Raw genomic sequence first — 16,602 nt, forward strand, 5'->3', positions numbered from 1 at the left:
CCTTCCTTCCGAGGAGTGGCTGGTGGGTTTGAACCGCCAGCCTTCTGGTTAGCAGTCAAGTGCTTTAGCCACTATGCTACCAGAGCTCCTTAGTTTATTGAATTTAAGAATAGCTATCTCTGGAAGGGTAAGGAATGAAATGTAATTGATAATTAATATAAGTCAGTCTTAAATATGAGCATATATTTAGATGTTGGATTATTTTTCTTCCTCTCCTCTACCCCTTGCATCTCCCAAAATAATTACTTTAGCTGTAGCCATTCAGAAGTGCTATCATTTTTTCACAGAAGTGAAAAAATCCAGAAATGCCAGAGACTGATGTTATGATTAACATTTTATTCAATGACATGCATTTGGCTTTTGGACCATTTTAGTGCTGAATGATGCTTTATGCAAGTAACTCTTCCAAGCCTTTTCTTGCCATACTTATCTGATGCCAGCTCTAGAACATCACCACAGAAAGTTATTTAAGTGAACTTAATGGAGTTAAGTGATTTCTTTATTGTTGTTATGAATTGCAAGTGGAAAAATAAGTTGAGATTGCTCCAGAAATTCAAATGTCTTTCAAGTTCCATATCAATGTTGGAGATAGAAAAGCCCATGAAAATTGTAGATTTAATTTAGTTTCTACATAAAGACAGCACAGAAGAGTGGTATTTTTCTGCTGGACACATTAATTTTTTTGTTGTTGTTTTGTTTAAGTCAAGTCAGATTGAAAGCAGTTCAGTCCGACTTGACTTAATTAGATTGAAATACTGAATTAGCTCTTTTGGTTTCCAGGCTTAGAGGAATTTGTCTTTGAATGGTTGTTAGAAAGTTCTGTAATTACCTGACTTGGAGAATTCCAATATATGATTTTTCAGTGCTCAGGAGGTGTGCCAAAGGAATATAACCAGAAGCACGAATGACCAGAATAGTGCAGGTCATGGTAATGGACTAGTCTGTGACTTTAATGGGTTTTCTTGCCTACTTACTTACAATTATGAGAAATCTTTAAAAGATAGAGGCTTTACTTTACTGAGTTCATATTCAGTGCAGGGCTAGGCACTGTGAAATATACAGGACCCACCCATGTTGCAGGTCTGGATTAGGCTCCCTGCTCTCTGCTCCTATACTTTTCCTCCAAAGATCTTTCCTTTCCTATAAGAAGATAATCTTGTCCATAAAGGCAGGGACCTACACCCTCCTCTGTTGTGATTCTCTTCTAAGCCCCTAAGGCCTTAATAAATTTTGCTTGAATGACAAGAAGGTTTATAGTTTCATTAAAAAAAGAAAGAAAGAATATACATATGAAATAGTTAATAATCCAGGCTATATGAGGGCTGGGCCAGGCAGTGTTTGATTCTGTTGTGTATAGGGTCACTATGAGTTGGAGCCAACTTGGTGGCATCTAACAACAATAACAGCATACAGGGGCCACTAAGGATCCTACACGTTCTGGTCTTTCATGCTTCTAGTTATTCTGCTTTCATATCCCTCCTGAGCACTGGATCTTCCACATGGGGGATCTTCCAAGTCAGGTAATTACAGAGCTTCCTAATAACCATTCAAAGACAAATTCTTGTAAGCCTAGAAACCAAAGACGTTAATTCAGTATTTCAGTCATTTTATTATGACTTTACTTAAACAAATGCTCCAATTAAAAAAAAATTCTGTCAATCAGTGTTCATTTTGAAAATCAGGAGCTCAAGGGCCCATTTGAATCAGGGTTATAAATAAAGCATCAAGAAGGTGAGATTTAAAGCACCTTACTTACTCTCGTGGCATTTGACTGCTAACCAGAAGGCTGGCAGTTCAAACCCACCAGCTGCTCCTTGGAAGATTGGGCAATGTACTTCTGTGGAGATACCGCCTCAGAAACCCAGGGAGGGGTGGCTGTGAGTCTAAGCAACTTGATGGCAGTGAATTTGGATTTTTGTTTTTTTTTTTTGGTTTACTTATGGTGCAGATATTTAGGGAGTTAACATGCAACAACAATGACCTAAATCGCACCCACGATGAGCCATGAACTGTTCTAAGCACTTTACATCGGTTAACTCTTTTAACCCTTACAATAACATCAGTGGACACTATCACTATGCCCATTTTATAGATGCCAAAACTGAGAGAGACAGGTAAGTCACTTGCTCATAGTTAACCAGAAAGTAAACGGTGACAATGGCTCTGAACCTAGGGACTCTGGCTCCAGAGTCTGTGTACCCTGCCACCCCGTTGAGGCCTCTGCTGTTCTCTGCTGCCTTTTTAATGAGGCCTTCAGTACATCATATATATAGTCACTTTGGACATAACCTCAGCCAGCTCATCCTAATACATTTCTCCCAGAATTGTGCCTGCTTTTGCCTTTTCTTCTCTTGGGGCAGGTCCAATATTAGCACACCAATCAGTAGATGCCCTTGACTTAGAGATATTCATTAGCTACCCGAGCTGCTGATGCTCAGCAGAGTTCACAAAGAGTGACAATCAAGAATGTAGTGGTTTAATGACATCATTGCAGTATTGTGATTTATAAAATCCTTTGCTTTTTACAGCAAGTACTCATGAGCAGGGTGCATCTTAGAACAATCTTTGAAGTAAAAATTAATGTCTAAGGCCAAACTTTTAAGCACTGTTATTTCCCTATTTACTAACTAAGCCATTTCAGTTTTAATCTGAATGCTGCTGGGATGTAAGGAGTAGAGTCTATTGAACAGGGAAGTGACAGGATACAGTTTCATGGTTTGTGGAGATCACTCTGGCTGTGGAGCAGAAGGCGTGCTGGGGAGATGTGGGGCTGAGGGTGCAAGGCCAGGGAGTTGGTGATGGGGGTCCAGGTGATGAAGGCCTGAACCAAAGCAGTGGCTGTGAGGAAGGAGAGAAGACGGATTTGAGAGGCTCTAATAAATCCAAACTTTCTATTGATTTGAAATGGCGTATTATGAAAATGGCATCTCTGCCTTCCTCCACCTTTTATATCTTGTAGATTCAGCATCTGAGGGCTGAAAAGACATTTAGAGATGCCCTAACCACCACCTTCCCATTCCAGATCGTTTAAATTAGCTGAAAATTCCACTGTCGTCCTCATCTTCCAACCTTTTGGCTTTTATTTTTGTTCAAGTTTCTATTTCAATCTCTTCTGTGATAATATGTTTTCTATCTTTATTCCCTAATATGCTATATTGTGCCAAATAGAGCTTTTCTTATTGGCACAGCCTGTCCAGTAGCTTACTCTGCCAGCATTTGATTGATGTGTTGGTCAGTAATTACTTTATCCAGCTAAATTCTATGGACATTATTGTGGTTTTCATCTTGTCTATATATAGAGAACTGGTAGAATAAAATAAATCTTTGTACTTTACTGTATTATTTGTTCTTTAACTGAGAAATCATCTGTACATTTTGTTTTGTGACATTCACTGCAATCCCCACAATGTAGCAGCACTCTTCCTACGTCCTCTGTTTACCATTTCCCTTAGACCTTTCATGTCCCTTCCTGCTTTGTTAGCTTTACACCTGGGCAAATGCTACCCTTTTGATCTCCTATGGTTAATTATTCAGATGAGCGCATACCTACCTCCCTGGTGTTATTGTTCATCTTATACCCTTGCCTATCGTTTGTCTGAAAGTTGAACCACAGAATTGAGTTCAGTTCCAGGTTAGAAGGATATCTAAGGGCCATTGTCTTTGGGGTTCCACCAGTCTCTATCAGACCAGTAAGCCTTTTTTTTTTTTAAGATTTTGAGTTTTATTCCACATTTTTCTTCCACTCTGTCTGGGACTTCCTATTTTGATCCCTTTCAGAGCAGTCAGCAGTGGTAGCTGGGTACCATCTAATTCTTCTGGTCTCAGGGTCATGGAGGCTAACGTTCATGTGGTCCATTAAGTCCTATGGCAGAGGTTTTAGAAAGAGCATTGTGTCTGGGGACAAGCAATATGGTTTCTTGTGATATTAAAATCATAGCTCTGCCATTAAGATTTTAGGGAGTTTGGGCAATATCTGTAACTTCCATGAGGACCTCACTTTTTTTTTTTCATCAGTAAATTAAGGAGAATAATGCCTTCCCTACAGGGTTATTGTAAGAATTAAATGTGATCCTGCAGGTAAAAAGACCTATCATGGTACTAAATATTTTTTAAGCTATCAAACTTATTTTACCAGGAAACACAGTTTCCAGATTTATGAGCACAGTCCTTTTACTCCTTCTGGAAAGGATTGCTTTACTAGTGTTCAGTGATGTTAATAAATTACCATATACCAGTTACCAGCTGCCATTGAGTTGATGCTGACTCATGGCAATCCCATGTATGTCAGAGTAGAACTGTGTTCCATAGGGCTTTGAGTAGCTAATTTTTCAGAAGTAGATTACCAGGCTTTTCTTCCAAGGTAGACTCAACCCTGCAAGCTTTTGGTTAGCAGCTGAATATGTTAACCATTTGTACCATTCCAGGACTTCAGTTACCATGTGGATATTCTGTATTGTTTTATCTTGCATTTCTACAAACAAGTTTTATAATTTTCAGTGATAGAGCATGGTGGTATCTGGAAACAACCATTTACTGTATCCACCCAGCCAGCCCGTATCTAGACAAAAGTCCAAAACATGGTGATGGATTGTGTCTGTAAGAGAATCTGTTTAGTTGTGGTCCATTGTAACAAAGAGCCCCTTTTAAATTCTACCACATCCATATCTACACTTCTTTGACTGTGAATTTGACCAATATATTTAGCTGGCAAATAGTTGAGTGTTCGTTAGTATATTTGTGGGCAATGCTGAATTTATAGCATATTTAAACTAATTAAGATAATCTTATATAAAGCAAAATTATTTGGAATGACCTTTCTATGGAACATTTTCCCCCCCTCCACCAGAGTAATTTAGAAGAGGATGACGATCTGGAGATGAAGAATGGTATAACCCAGGGAGACAAACTTCGTGCCTTAAAAAGTCAGAGACAGCCACGCTCCTCACCATCCTGTGCATTTAGGTAGATCCCTTTTAAACTTAACTTTACAGTGTGCTTTCTTTTGTGGATAAAACATTTGATGCTCTTTTTTGAATTTCATTCTACCTCTCAATTTTTGGTTGTTACTATTTCCCTGTTTTGCATTGCTTTTTATTATTTATTTTGTCACTGTGGGGTGTAGCAGAGTTTTTAGACATTCATTGAAAGCAACTGCTGCATCTTGGTCTCTGGAATTTCCCCTTAAATTGCTAAGTAGTTAGTTTTCTCTGAGGACTCTGTTCCAAATTTCATTTGGAATTCTAACCTTTCCCTCCTATGAGTGGATTTCGTGCCTTGCACTGCAAATCCTCATAGGTACACGGAGGCTTTTGTATTGAAACTGAAGTGCCCAAAAAGTGTTGTATGTTAAGATTTGATATATCCTAATTCCTTAGCCTTTCTGTTTTTGAGAACTAAATAAGGGATTCCTACCTTTTCCTGTATAGTTATAAACCATGTTGAGTTTGAAGTCTGAAATCACTTCTCAGAATCTGCTGATGGGATTTGACTTCTGAGCCCCACATATGAAACCCAGGTTAGGAGTTCAGGTTAGGTGAGGAAAGGTTTCAGGATCAGTGTGGGTGCAAAAATCTGTAAATATCATCAGTATTCTTTATTGTTACTTATAGGGTGCAACAGCCTGGTCCAAAGATGAATATAATGGGAAAAGGCCACTTTTATTTGAATTTTAATTGAGACATGTATAGCAGGAAGAATGTTTCTCTAGTATGATAAACATGAGACAGTATCACAGGGAATTTGATGATGATGTTTTATCTTGGAAGATGATAACTCTTAACTTAGATTGGGTATGGTGTCTTTCCTGTGCTTCAAGTACTGGTTTGCTGATCTCAGAAATAAAGGTAGATATAGCTTGAAGTTGTGGTAATCATTTTTTATAGTAAGAAGAGAAAATGGAATACGAAAGCTCATGCTTAGTAATAACCACCAACTTCCACTAGACAGCTGAGGAGAAAAAACATTTACTGGGTGCTTGCTATGCACCAAGGAGCTCAGGTGGTGCAGTGGTTAAGGCATTCGGCTGCTAACTGAAAGGTTGGCAATTTCAACCCACCAGCCACTCTGTGGGAGAAAGGTGAGGCAATCTGCTTCCCTGAAGATTTACAGCCCTGGAAACCCTGTCCTGTGAGGTCCCTATGCATTGGAATGGACTCCATGGCCAGTGGGTTGGTTTTGCTATGGGCTAGGAGTCACATAGGCACTTAGATTGGATATAAGGATTATTTAGCTGAGTTAACAAAAAACATCCGTGTGTGGGTTGGTTGCTTGAGGTTACAGAGAGGAGTCATTTCCTAGTGGAATGGAGTTAGAAATAGAACTGACTTCCATTTCCAAACAAAACTCAAACACTCATTGCCGTAGAGTCAGATCCAACTCATAGCGAACCCCTCCTTGAGTTTCGTGGCAGTATCTCTACAGAAGTAGATTGCCCCATCTTCCTTCTGAGGAGTGGCTGGTGGGTTTGAGCAGTCAAATGCCTTAGGCACCGTGCTATCAGAGCTCCTGAGTTCCATTTAGACTATGCTCAATGAAAGATTGTTCAGGATCAGTGTACATTATCACTCTTTTTGTAGTCACCATTTCTTTCCCTTGAAGTGCTAAGAAATTGTGTTATACTGATTAAAATTAATTAGAAACAGATTTATATTTAATTATTAAGAAATCATAAGCAGGAGGAAGGGTTAAGTTACAGGAGAGTATAACTTAGCAAGTAAATAGGCAAAAGAAGTGAGAGAAACTGCTATATATATTTTTAGAAGACTTGTCCCAATATGGTTTTTCCTTCATTTACTTTTATTTTTATTCTCAGAAATATTACTTTTTTGGAATCAGTTTTCTTAACAGCATCCTCAAATATTTTTCACCCTGACTGGATATACTACTACCTTCTGATTAAAGAATTAGGTTATTATAAAATACAAGATTAGAGAAAATGAGTAATGAGTAAAATAAATTGCCTGCTGGTCTTAGGATTTATTTTTTTTTTAAGGTATATATTTGTGTGTAAGGTTTCTCCCTTTTATCAATCTAATGTTTTTACTGATCTGATTCCATCTGATGTGCCTTTTAGTCTTTGTGTAAGTGAGCAAACCTGGTGATAGATGAGCTTTTGTTTTTCATTTCTTAGGTTTGATGATATAAAAGGACAACCAAGATCAGCATCACAGCCTTTCAGGTACTCTTGACAAAGTTGAATTTTAGTAATTTAGAAACAAATACCATCTTCTAGCTAAATTTCCTAACCATTAACCTGATTTAAAAAAAAAAACAAAACTACACACATCTTTTCACTTTTTAAATTTCTCCTTCTCATTTCAGATGGTTACAATATGCTCTGCTTTTAACATTCACCATGACAAAACTGTATGCTTTCCTGAAGTGCCCACAAGACTGTGTGGCTATGGTAGCAGTATCAGCATATGCTGTGCTCCCGACACATTTTGGGGCCCATAGTCAATGATAGTTGCCTTGCAGCATTCTTCTCTCCAGTGATAGATTTTACCTTGAATTTTTTTCCATTTTTGTTAGTGCTATTTTCCTCTGTTTCTGCATGTGTTTATCCCCTTCTCTATTCTCCATTTAGAAGAAATAATAGCATTTTTCTTTGGAAAAATGTTCAGGGTGGGGTACCAAGATCCAGTATAAGGCTTGGAGAGATCAGTAGAAACATTTGACTTAAACTATTGGTGAAATAGGAGAAAGAAGCAAATTAAGTCTTCACCGTTGGTTTGAATGCACTAGGTTTAAGGTTGTTTAGTTCTGAGAAATCTCAGCCTTCTCTGGTAGCAGGAACCACTGTTTTGTTTAAGTTTTCCTATTCTTGATTTAGAAACAAACCTTGTGCCTAGGCTGTTGTTTGGATGGAGGGTGGCAAAGGAAAACATCTACAAGTAAATATACCAGAGGGGTAAAGCAAGAACCATGTACATGAAATGATTTATCTAGGATAAAATAGATTTGACATAAAAACCATGACTAGGCCCTGGCTGTCTAGATTTGACTCAATTTTTCCTTTTTAGTCGTTCAGCAAGCATTTATGGGACAGCTATTCAGAGTCTGGCACTTTACTATCCACTGAGAATTGAAATGAGAGATGATTCTTTACCCTCAAGGAGTTTATATCAAGTCAGGGTAATGGACAGATATCTTTAATAGTTATCTTGTCATAGCTGATTACTGAGCATTTAAAATAATAAACTAGTATTAGGAAATTAAGGGAGACGAACTTGTCTGTCAGTTTGTCATACTTTGGCAGCTTGCATGTTGCTGTGAGGCTGGAGGGTGTGCCATTGGTGTTTCAAATGCTAGCAGGGTTGCCCATGGTGGATTGGTTTCAGTGGAGCTTCAGACTGAGTCAGTCTTGGAAGAAGGAAGAGGCCATCCACTTCTCAAAGAATTGGCCCGTGAAAACCTTATGAATAGCAGTGAAACACTGTCTGATATATTACTGGACAACTTTATCAATAGCCCTGAAGCACTGTCTGATTCAGGGCCAGAAGATGAGCCCCTCAGGTAAGAAGGCACTCATGATACCACTGTGAAAAAGCTGCCTCATCAGAGTAGAGCCTAACTTAATGATGTGGATAAAGTAGAGCTTTCAGGACCTCCATTTGCTGATGTGGCACAACTCAGAATGAGAACAGCTGCAAACATCCATTAATAATTGGAACATGGAATGTACAAAGTATGAATCTAGGAGAATTAGAAGTTGTCAAAAATGAAATGGAACACATAAATACTGATATCTTAGGCATTAGTGAGCTGAAATGGACTGGTTTTGGCCATTTTGAATCAGACAACCATCTGATCTACTGTGCCAGGAAGGACAAACTCAAGAGGAATGGCGTGGCATTCATCATCACAAGGAATGTTTCAAGATCTATCCTGAAGTACAGTGCTGTCAGTGATAGGATAATATCCATACTCCTATAAGGAAGCCAGTTAATACTACCATTATTTGAATTTATGCATCAACCATCAAAGCCAAAGATGAGGAAATTGAAGATTTTTACCAACTTCTGCAGTCTGAAATTGACTGAACGTGCAATCAGGATGTGCTGATTATTGCTGGTGATTGGAATGCAGAAGTTGGAAACAGAAGAATCACAGGTAGTTAGAAACTTTGGCCTTGGTGATAGAAATGATGCTGGAGATCGCATGTTAGAATTTTGCAAGACTAACGATTTATTCATTGCAAATACCTTTTTTCAACAATACAAATGGCAGCTATATACACATGGACTTCACCAGATGGAGTACACAGGAATCAGATTGACTACATCTGTGGCAAGAGGCGATGGAAAAGCCCAATATCTTCAGCCAAAACCAGGCCAGGAGCTGATTGTGGAACAGATCATCAACTGCTCATATGCAAATTCAACTTGAATTTGAAGACCATTAAAACAAGTCCACAAGAACAAAATATGACTTTGAATATAGCCTCATGAATGTAGAGACCATTTAAAGAATAGATTTGATGCATTGAATGACCGAAAACCAGAAGAATTGTGCGATGATGACATCAAGAACATCATCCATAAAGAAAGCAAAAGATCATTAAAAAGACAGGAAAAGAAGACAAGACTAAAATTGGTGTCAGAAGAGAGTCTGAAACTTGCCCTTGAATGAAGAGTGGCTAAAGCAAATGGAAGAAATGACAAGGTAAAAGAGCTGAATAGAAGATTTCAAAGAGCAGCTCGAGAAGACAGAGTCAATTATTATAATGAAATGTGCAAAGACCCGGAGTTAGAAAAGCAAAAAGGAAGAACATGCTTGGCATTTCTCAAGCTGAAAGAATTGAAGAAAAAATTGAATCCTCAAGTTGCAATACTGAAAAATTCTATAGGCAAAATATTGAATGATGCAGGAAGCATCAAAAGAAGATGGAAGGAAAAAAAAAAAAAAAAGAAGAAGATGGAAGGAATACACGAAGTCACTGTACCAAAAAGAATTGGTCAACATTCATCCATTTCAGTAGGTGGCATATGAACAAAAACCAATGGTATTGAAGGAAGAAGTTGAAACTACATTGAGGGAAGTGGTGAAAAACAAGGCTTCAGGAACTGATGGGATACCCATTGAGATGTTTCAACAAATGGATGCAGCACTGGAGGAATGCATATGGCTACTCCAGCTTTGGAAGATAGCCACCTAGCCAACTGACTGGAAGAGATCCATGTTTGTACCCACTCCAAAGAAAGGTGATTCCAAAGAATATGGAAATTATTGAACAATATCTTTAATATCACACACAAGTAAAAGCTTACTGAAGATAATTCAAAAATGGTTAACAAGGAACTTCCAGAAATGCAAGCTGGATTCAGAACAGGACATGGGACAAGGGATATCATTGCTGATATCAGATGGATCTTGGCTCAAAGAAAAGAATACCAGAAAGATATTTACTTGTGTTTTATTGACTATGCAAAAGTATTCAATTGTGTGGATCATAACAAATTGTGGATAGCATTGAGAAGAATGGGAATTCCACAACACTTAATTGTGCTCATGGGGAACCTGTACATAGACCAGGGCTATTGTTTGAACACAACAAGCAGACACTAGATGGTCTAAAATCAAGAAGGGAGTGAGTGCATCAGGTTGTATCCTTTCACCATACTTATTTAATCTGTATGCTGAGCAAATAATCTGAGAAACTGGACTATGTGAAGTAGAACATAGCATCAGGATTAGGGGAAGGATCATTAACAACTTGTGATACACTGATGACACATCTTTGCTTGCTTAGAGTGAGGATGACTTGAAACACTTACTGATGAAGATTGAAGACAATAGTCTGCAGTATGAATTATGCCTTAATATAAAGAAAACGAAAATCTTCACAACTGGACAAATAAGCAGCATCATGATAAATGGAGAAAAGATTGAAGTTGTTAAAGACTTCATTTTATTTGGTTCAACAATCAGTGCCAGTGGAAGCAGCTGTCACGATATCAGACAATGTATAGCACTGGGCAAATTGGCTGCAGAAGACCTCTTTCAAATGCTGAAGAGCAAAGATGTCCTCTTGAGGACTAAGGTATGCTTGACACAAGCCATGATATTTTCAGTCAGCTCATATGCAAGTGAAAGCTGGACGATGAATAAGGAAGACGAAAGAAGGGTTGATGCTTTTGAGTTGTGGTGCTGGAGAAGAATGCTGAAAATACCATGGACTGCTAAAAGAACTAACAAATCTGTCCTGGAAGAAGTACAGCCTGAATCCTCCTTGGAAGCAAGAATGGCCAGACTTCATCTCGCCTACTTTGGTCATGTTGCAAGAAAAGACCATTCCCTGGAGAAGGATGTCATTCTTGGTAAAGAGGAAGGTCAGTGAAAGAGGCCCTCAACAAGGTGGATTGACACAATGGCTACAACGATGGGCTCAGGTATAGTAGGGATTGTGGAACTGGCACAGGACTGAGCAGTGTTTCGTTCTGCTGTACATAGGATCGCTATAAGTCAGAGATGACTCAATGGCACCTAACAACAACAACAACAACTAATTATCTCAGTGTCAAAGATTTCATTTTACTTGGATCCACAATCAATACCATGGAAGCCATGGCCAGGCGATCAAACAACATGCTGCACTGGGCATATCTGCTGCAAAAAGCCTCTTTAAAGTGTTGAAGAACAAAGATGTCACTTTGAAAACTAAGGTGTACCTGACCCAAACCATGATATTTTCTGTCATCTCATATGCATGTGAAAGCTGGACAATAAGTAAGGAAGATTGAAGAAGAATTGATGCCTTTGAACTGTGGTGTTGGCGAAGAATATTGAAAATACTGTGGACTGCCAGAATGAACAAATGTGTCTTGGAAGAGGTACCGACTGAATGCTTCTTAGAGGCAAGAATAGCCAGACTTTGTCTCATGTACTTTAGTTTTGTTGCAGAAGGGACTGGTCCCTGGAGAAGGATATCATGCTTGGTAAAGTAGAGAGTCAGCAAAAAAAGAGGAAGACCCTCAACAAGATGGACTGACACAGTGGCTGCAATGATGGTGTCAAGGATAGCAGTGATTTGGAGGATGGTGCAGGAGTGGGCAGTATTTTGTTCTGTTGTACAGGGCACTGTGAGTTGGAGCCGACTCAACAGGACCCGACAACAACAACATCATTATCTTAGTGTGACATTACAGACAATGAGATGTGATATAAAAGCTATGACTTACTGTGAGAATATGTGATGAAACTTAATGTGCCTGGCAGTTCAGTGAAGGCTTGCCCTATGAGCGGACAGTTAACACTAAGCAATAGCAGTGAGTCAGATGGAGATTGAAGATAAGAAGTAGAGGGAGGTAAGAAGACGAGAAGGTGCCCTGCTGGAAGAGCAGCATGTGCAAACTAGACAAAGATATGAATGCAGCTTAATCAGCAAACTCAAGGAGTTGTGTAACTGGAGCAGAGATACCCAATGGGAAAGTGTGGGTAAAAGAGCCTGCTCAGAGAGGCCAGGGCCAGAATTTGGAAGTTTTGTAAGCCAAGCCAAGAAATTTGTACTGTACAGCTACCATAGAAAGATTAAATGATTTAAACAGTGAAGTGACATTGTCAGATTTAGATTTTATATTTTGCTGGAGGCTAATTAGAATTGAGTTGTTCAGAAAGAAGATGAATAGTGGTTACTAGTAGTCACGGGTAAGAAACAAAAATGGCTTTACCTAGGGCAGTTGCAGGGTAGAAAGGAGAGCATAGATTTAAAATATAAAGGAGTAGAATCCAAGCACCTGCCCAGGAGTGAATGCCAGTGGAAGGGAAGTGACCAAGGATGAAGGGATTGTGGTTAAGAGTAGGACTTTGAATCCTGGCTTTGAATTCCAGTTCTGCTGCTTGCTAACTGAGTTACTTTGGAGTGACTTTCATGTCCTCATTTATACAGTGAGGACAGTAATCCTAACCACCTCAAAGGGTTGTTGTCTGGATTAACCAAGTTGACACCTACTGGGCACGGAGTTTGTGTTACATGTGTACTGGCCACTACTGCTGTCACCGCCATTAAGACCTGTCATGATATCTCTAATGTTTCTTAGTTATCTTGTCATAGTCGATAGCTGAGTGTTTACGATAATACACTAATATTATCTTAGTGTGACATTATGCCCATTTTTCTCTGCAAAGATTGAGTTCTTCTCCACAAGGAACTGCATCTTCTTTGAAGACCATGAAAGCCTCTTTGTCCCCTTCAGTGACAGCCAAGAGGATAAACAGAGGTTCTTTGTCCTCAGGAGCCAATGTAAGAAGGTAAGTTTTTTCTTCCTTCTTCCTCCCTGGCAAAAATAAAGGAATTCTTTAACAGGCAATGAGGTTGACTGTGGTGAAGTCAGAGGAGAGGCCCAGGGAGAATGGCAGAAAGCACAAAAAGCACTGTGATCCAACTGGAGCCTCTGTGCCAGTGTTACATGGTAGTGGGCAAGGATGTGGCAGGAATGTTATATTCCATCTCTTTTTTCTAGAGAGTCTCCAGCTTGCCTAATAGGATCCCCAAAATGGAATTCAGTTGCACATACAAATGATAAATGGTATTGTCATTTCTCACCTCATATTCATAGGCAGAACTGAAATGGGTAAGATATTTGATGTAGTCGTGTGATTGAGTACGTATAAATTAAATCATGGACTAAGTCTGCTTTTCATTCTCCCCTTATAAAACCTTTTTCATTGACTTCCTACCTCAGGACAAATAGAACCCTTAGGTACTCTATTTCAAGACTGATCCCTAGTCAAAGTATTTTAACTAGCTTTTTAGGCCTTACTGAACTGCTTTTGACAGAGAAGGTAGATGTATGTAATTTGTAATATCATTAAGAGTGATGAAGAAGCCATTCTGTCGTCATGTGCATTGGTCAAAATTGTCTTCATCACAGTCATCAAAGGTCTTAATTGTATGTTTTGGATTCATGAACTCTTTGCATGAGTATACATTGTTGTCTGTGTTTTTTTTTTTTCCCTCTGCATCTGTGTTTTCCATTCAGCTTTTCCATAAACTCCCGGCTAGCCAGTTCTCTAGGGAACTTGAATGCTGCAACAGATGATCCAGAGAACAAAAAGACCTCACCATCCTCTAAGCCAGGTTTTGTAGCCAACCCATTCACCAACCTCATGAATGGCAGCACCCAGCCGACTGCCAGAAATTACCCTGAGCTCAACAACAACCAGTACAACCGAAGCAGCAGCAGCAGTGGGAGCAACCTGAACAGCCACCCCGGTCCCCACAGCGCCAAGACAGAAGATCACAGCACCGTCCTCCGACCCTCCTACACAGGGCTTTCTTCTTCTTCAGCAAGGTTCCTGAGCCGTTCAATCCCCGTAAGTTCACAGACACCGCCTGCTGGTCCTCAGAACCCTGAACGCAACTTTTGTACCTTGCCTTCCCAGCCAAGGCTGCCACCAAAGAAATTTAATAGCGCCAGGGAAGCCTTCTGATTGATGCCTGCCCTCTGTGTTGTGAGACTCCCTTAGCATGTACATTCTGCTGGCTCCTCTTTAAGTAAATGCCTACTTGCAACTGGTTTTCTTCCTTCCTTCCTTTTTCTTTCTTCCTCCCTCCTTTTTCAGTGGTTTCTCTTATAACAGAAACAGTGTCTGTTCCTTTCATCATGGGCACTGTTGACCTAAGTGAAATAATATAAGTGAAAAACTTACTTTTCAGTTAAGTTTTCAAGTCACTCTATCTCGTACAAAGCCAGCAGCTGGCTCTTGAGAGGTACCATATTTAGTTTGGTTCTTGCGATAATAGGAACCATGGCTTTTTCCACAACATATATCCGTGAATGAATTTTGGAGTATTTAAGTGTAGAAAGTACTGAATGGACAGTATCTTTCTAGAGTCAAGCCATGAATAGTTCACTTCTTGCAGGGACCTGACCCAGAATTGATTAAGTGGCAAAGTAATGTAATAAGGAGGGGTTATAGGTAGGCTGTATAGGGTGGGGAAGGCAGATTATCAGGATGATGTTTGGAATTAGCTATTGCTCTTACAGAGATAGGCAGGCAGAAGATCTCCAAATGCATTGTACCAATGAGTGCTTTATTTAAGTTACTAAGCTCCTTTTTTAATTATCAATGATCCCTGTTAGAGTAAAAATCTATTGATTTATCTCCCACTGTGAATCACTTTAATCACATATTTCATTTGCCTTAAAGGGATTGGGATCTGTTGGAATGTGAGTTTTGATTTGAGAGAGAAAAGGACAGAATGGGACAGAGAAGCAGACTGCACATACCAAGGAAATATGGTTGAAACACTGATTGCACTCATGGCTGCACAAGCCCTGGGAGTGTCTTGAGAAGGCTGTGGTCAGGCAGCCCTTCATATCCACTACCTTTTAAGCATTTTACTCAGCCATTATCCACAGTGATGTGGGGGTGGGAGGGGCAGATCTCCACCTGGGAGAAGAGGGGAGAGAGGAAAGTACTTGTGGTAGTACTCAGTATGCTGCTCATGGCTCACTCAGCAAAACAAACCAACGAAACCAAACCTGATGCTGTTGAATTGATCCAACTCATGGCAATCCCCTGGGCCACAGACTAGAACTGAGCTCTGTAGGTTTTTCTCCCCCCTATTTATTTTATTGTGGTAAAATATATACAACATAACATATGCCATTTCAACCATTTCATTTTCTTTTTTTGAGCATTTTATTGTGGTTTGGGTGTAAGTTTATAGAACAAATTAGTTTTCCATTCAACAATTTATATACATTTTGTTTCGTGACATTAGTTTTGATCTCCTAAATGTGCACTATGCTACCAGAGCTCCTAAATGTTATCGTGCAAATGTAACAGCACTCTTCCCATTCCCTCCCTGGGTTCCTTATTTCATTTATCCATTTTTCCTGCCCCTTCTTGCCTTCTGAACTTTGTGTTTGGTCAAATGTTACCCTTTTTGTTTCAGATGATTGATTGTTCTGAGGTGTACGTTCCCTATGGGGATTGTTTTTCAAGTTTATAGGCCTGTCTGTTGTTTGGCTGAAAGGTAGTCCCAGGGAGTAGTTTCAATTCCAGGTGTAAAGGGTGTCTAAAAGGCAATAGTTTCAGGGGTTCCACTGGTCTCTATCAGACTAGTAAGTCTGGTTCTTTCTTAGGGTTTTGAATTTTGTTTTACATTTTTCTCCGACTCTGTCCAGGACCTTCTGTTGTAATCTAATGGGAGGTTAGATGGAAAACAATAATGTAGTTAAATTTTTAAAATCTATATTTTCAGGTCCTTCACTGAAGGAATTGATTTAGTCAAAATACCTTCACACCCCATTTGTCATGAATGCTCTGTCTTATGGATCAGCTTTTTTTCCCCCCAGATAGGAGTACTGATCTGAAAAAATTGTCACACATATAAATAGATCAATAATTATATCAATATCCTGTGGATTTCATGGCTAAAGCTTTTGCGTGATCCACGTTTATTACTGAATGCCAGAAAGATTGATAGCTTGACAAGAACGCCATTTGACTTTTTCTGTGTCTTCGTTTTCTTCTTTGTTAGTGGAAGCACAGGTGTGTTCATCAGGTGATCGTTGATATCCCCCCTGGTGATTTTTATATAACTTAGTTTTGGTCTCATTCCATATTTTGTTCTTTCTTCTCCTTCTCCTCCTC

The 16,602-nt window shown here is 39.3% G+C and overlaps 1 protein-coding gene across 1 annotated transcript in view; it reads left to right on the forward strand.

Moving 5' to 3' along the window:
- CDC14A (cell division cycle 14A) overlaps nt 1-14,430 on the forward strand; it is a 195,085-nt gene extending 180,655 nt beyond the window's left edge. The window contains exons 12-15 of the mRNA XM_007936102.2: nt 4,847-4,962; nt 7,130-7,177; nt 13,126-13,248; nt 13,980-14,430. Coding sequence (XP_007934293.1) covers nt 4,847-4,962; nt 7,130-7,177; nt 13,126-13,248; nt 13,980-14,430 — 738 coding nt within the window. The remainder of the gene's footprint in view (nt 1-4,846; nt 4,963-7,129; nt 7,178-13,125; nt 13,249-13,979) is intronic.
- Nucleotides 14,431-16,602: the final 2,172 nt, after the last annotated feature.

Source organism: Orycteropus afer, unplaced genomic scaffold (assembly GCF_000298275.1).
Source record: "Orycteropus afer afer isolate SDZICR_OR568_19922 unplaced genomic scaffold, OryAfe1.0 scaffold00033, whole genome shotgun sequence".
In the NCBI taxonomy this organism is placed as follows: domain Eukaryota; kingdom Metazoa; phylum Chordata; class Mammalia; order Tubulidentata; family Orycteropodidae; genus Orycteropus; species Orycteropus afer.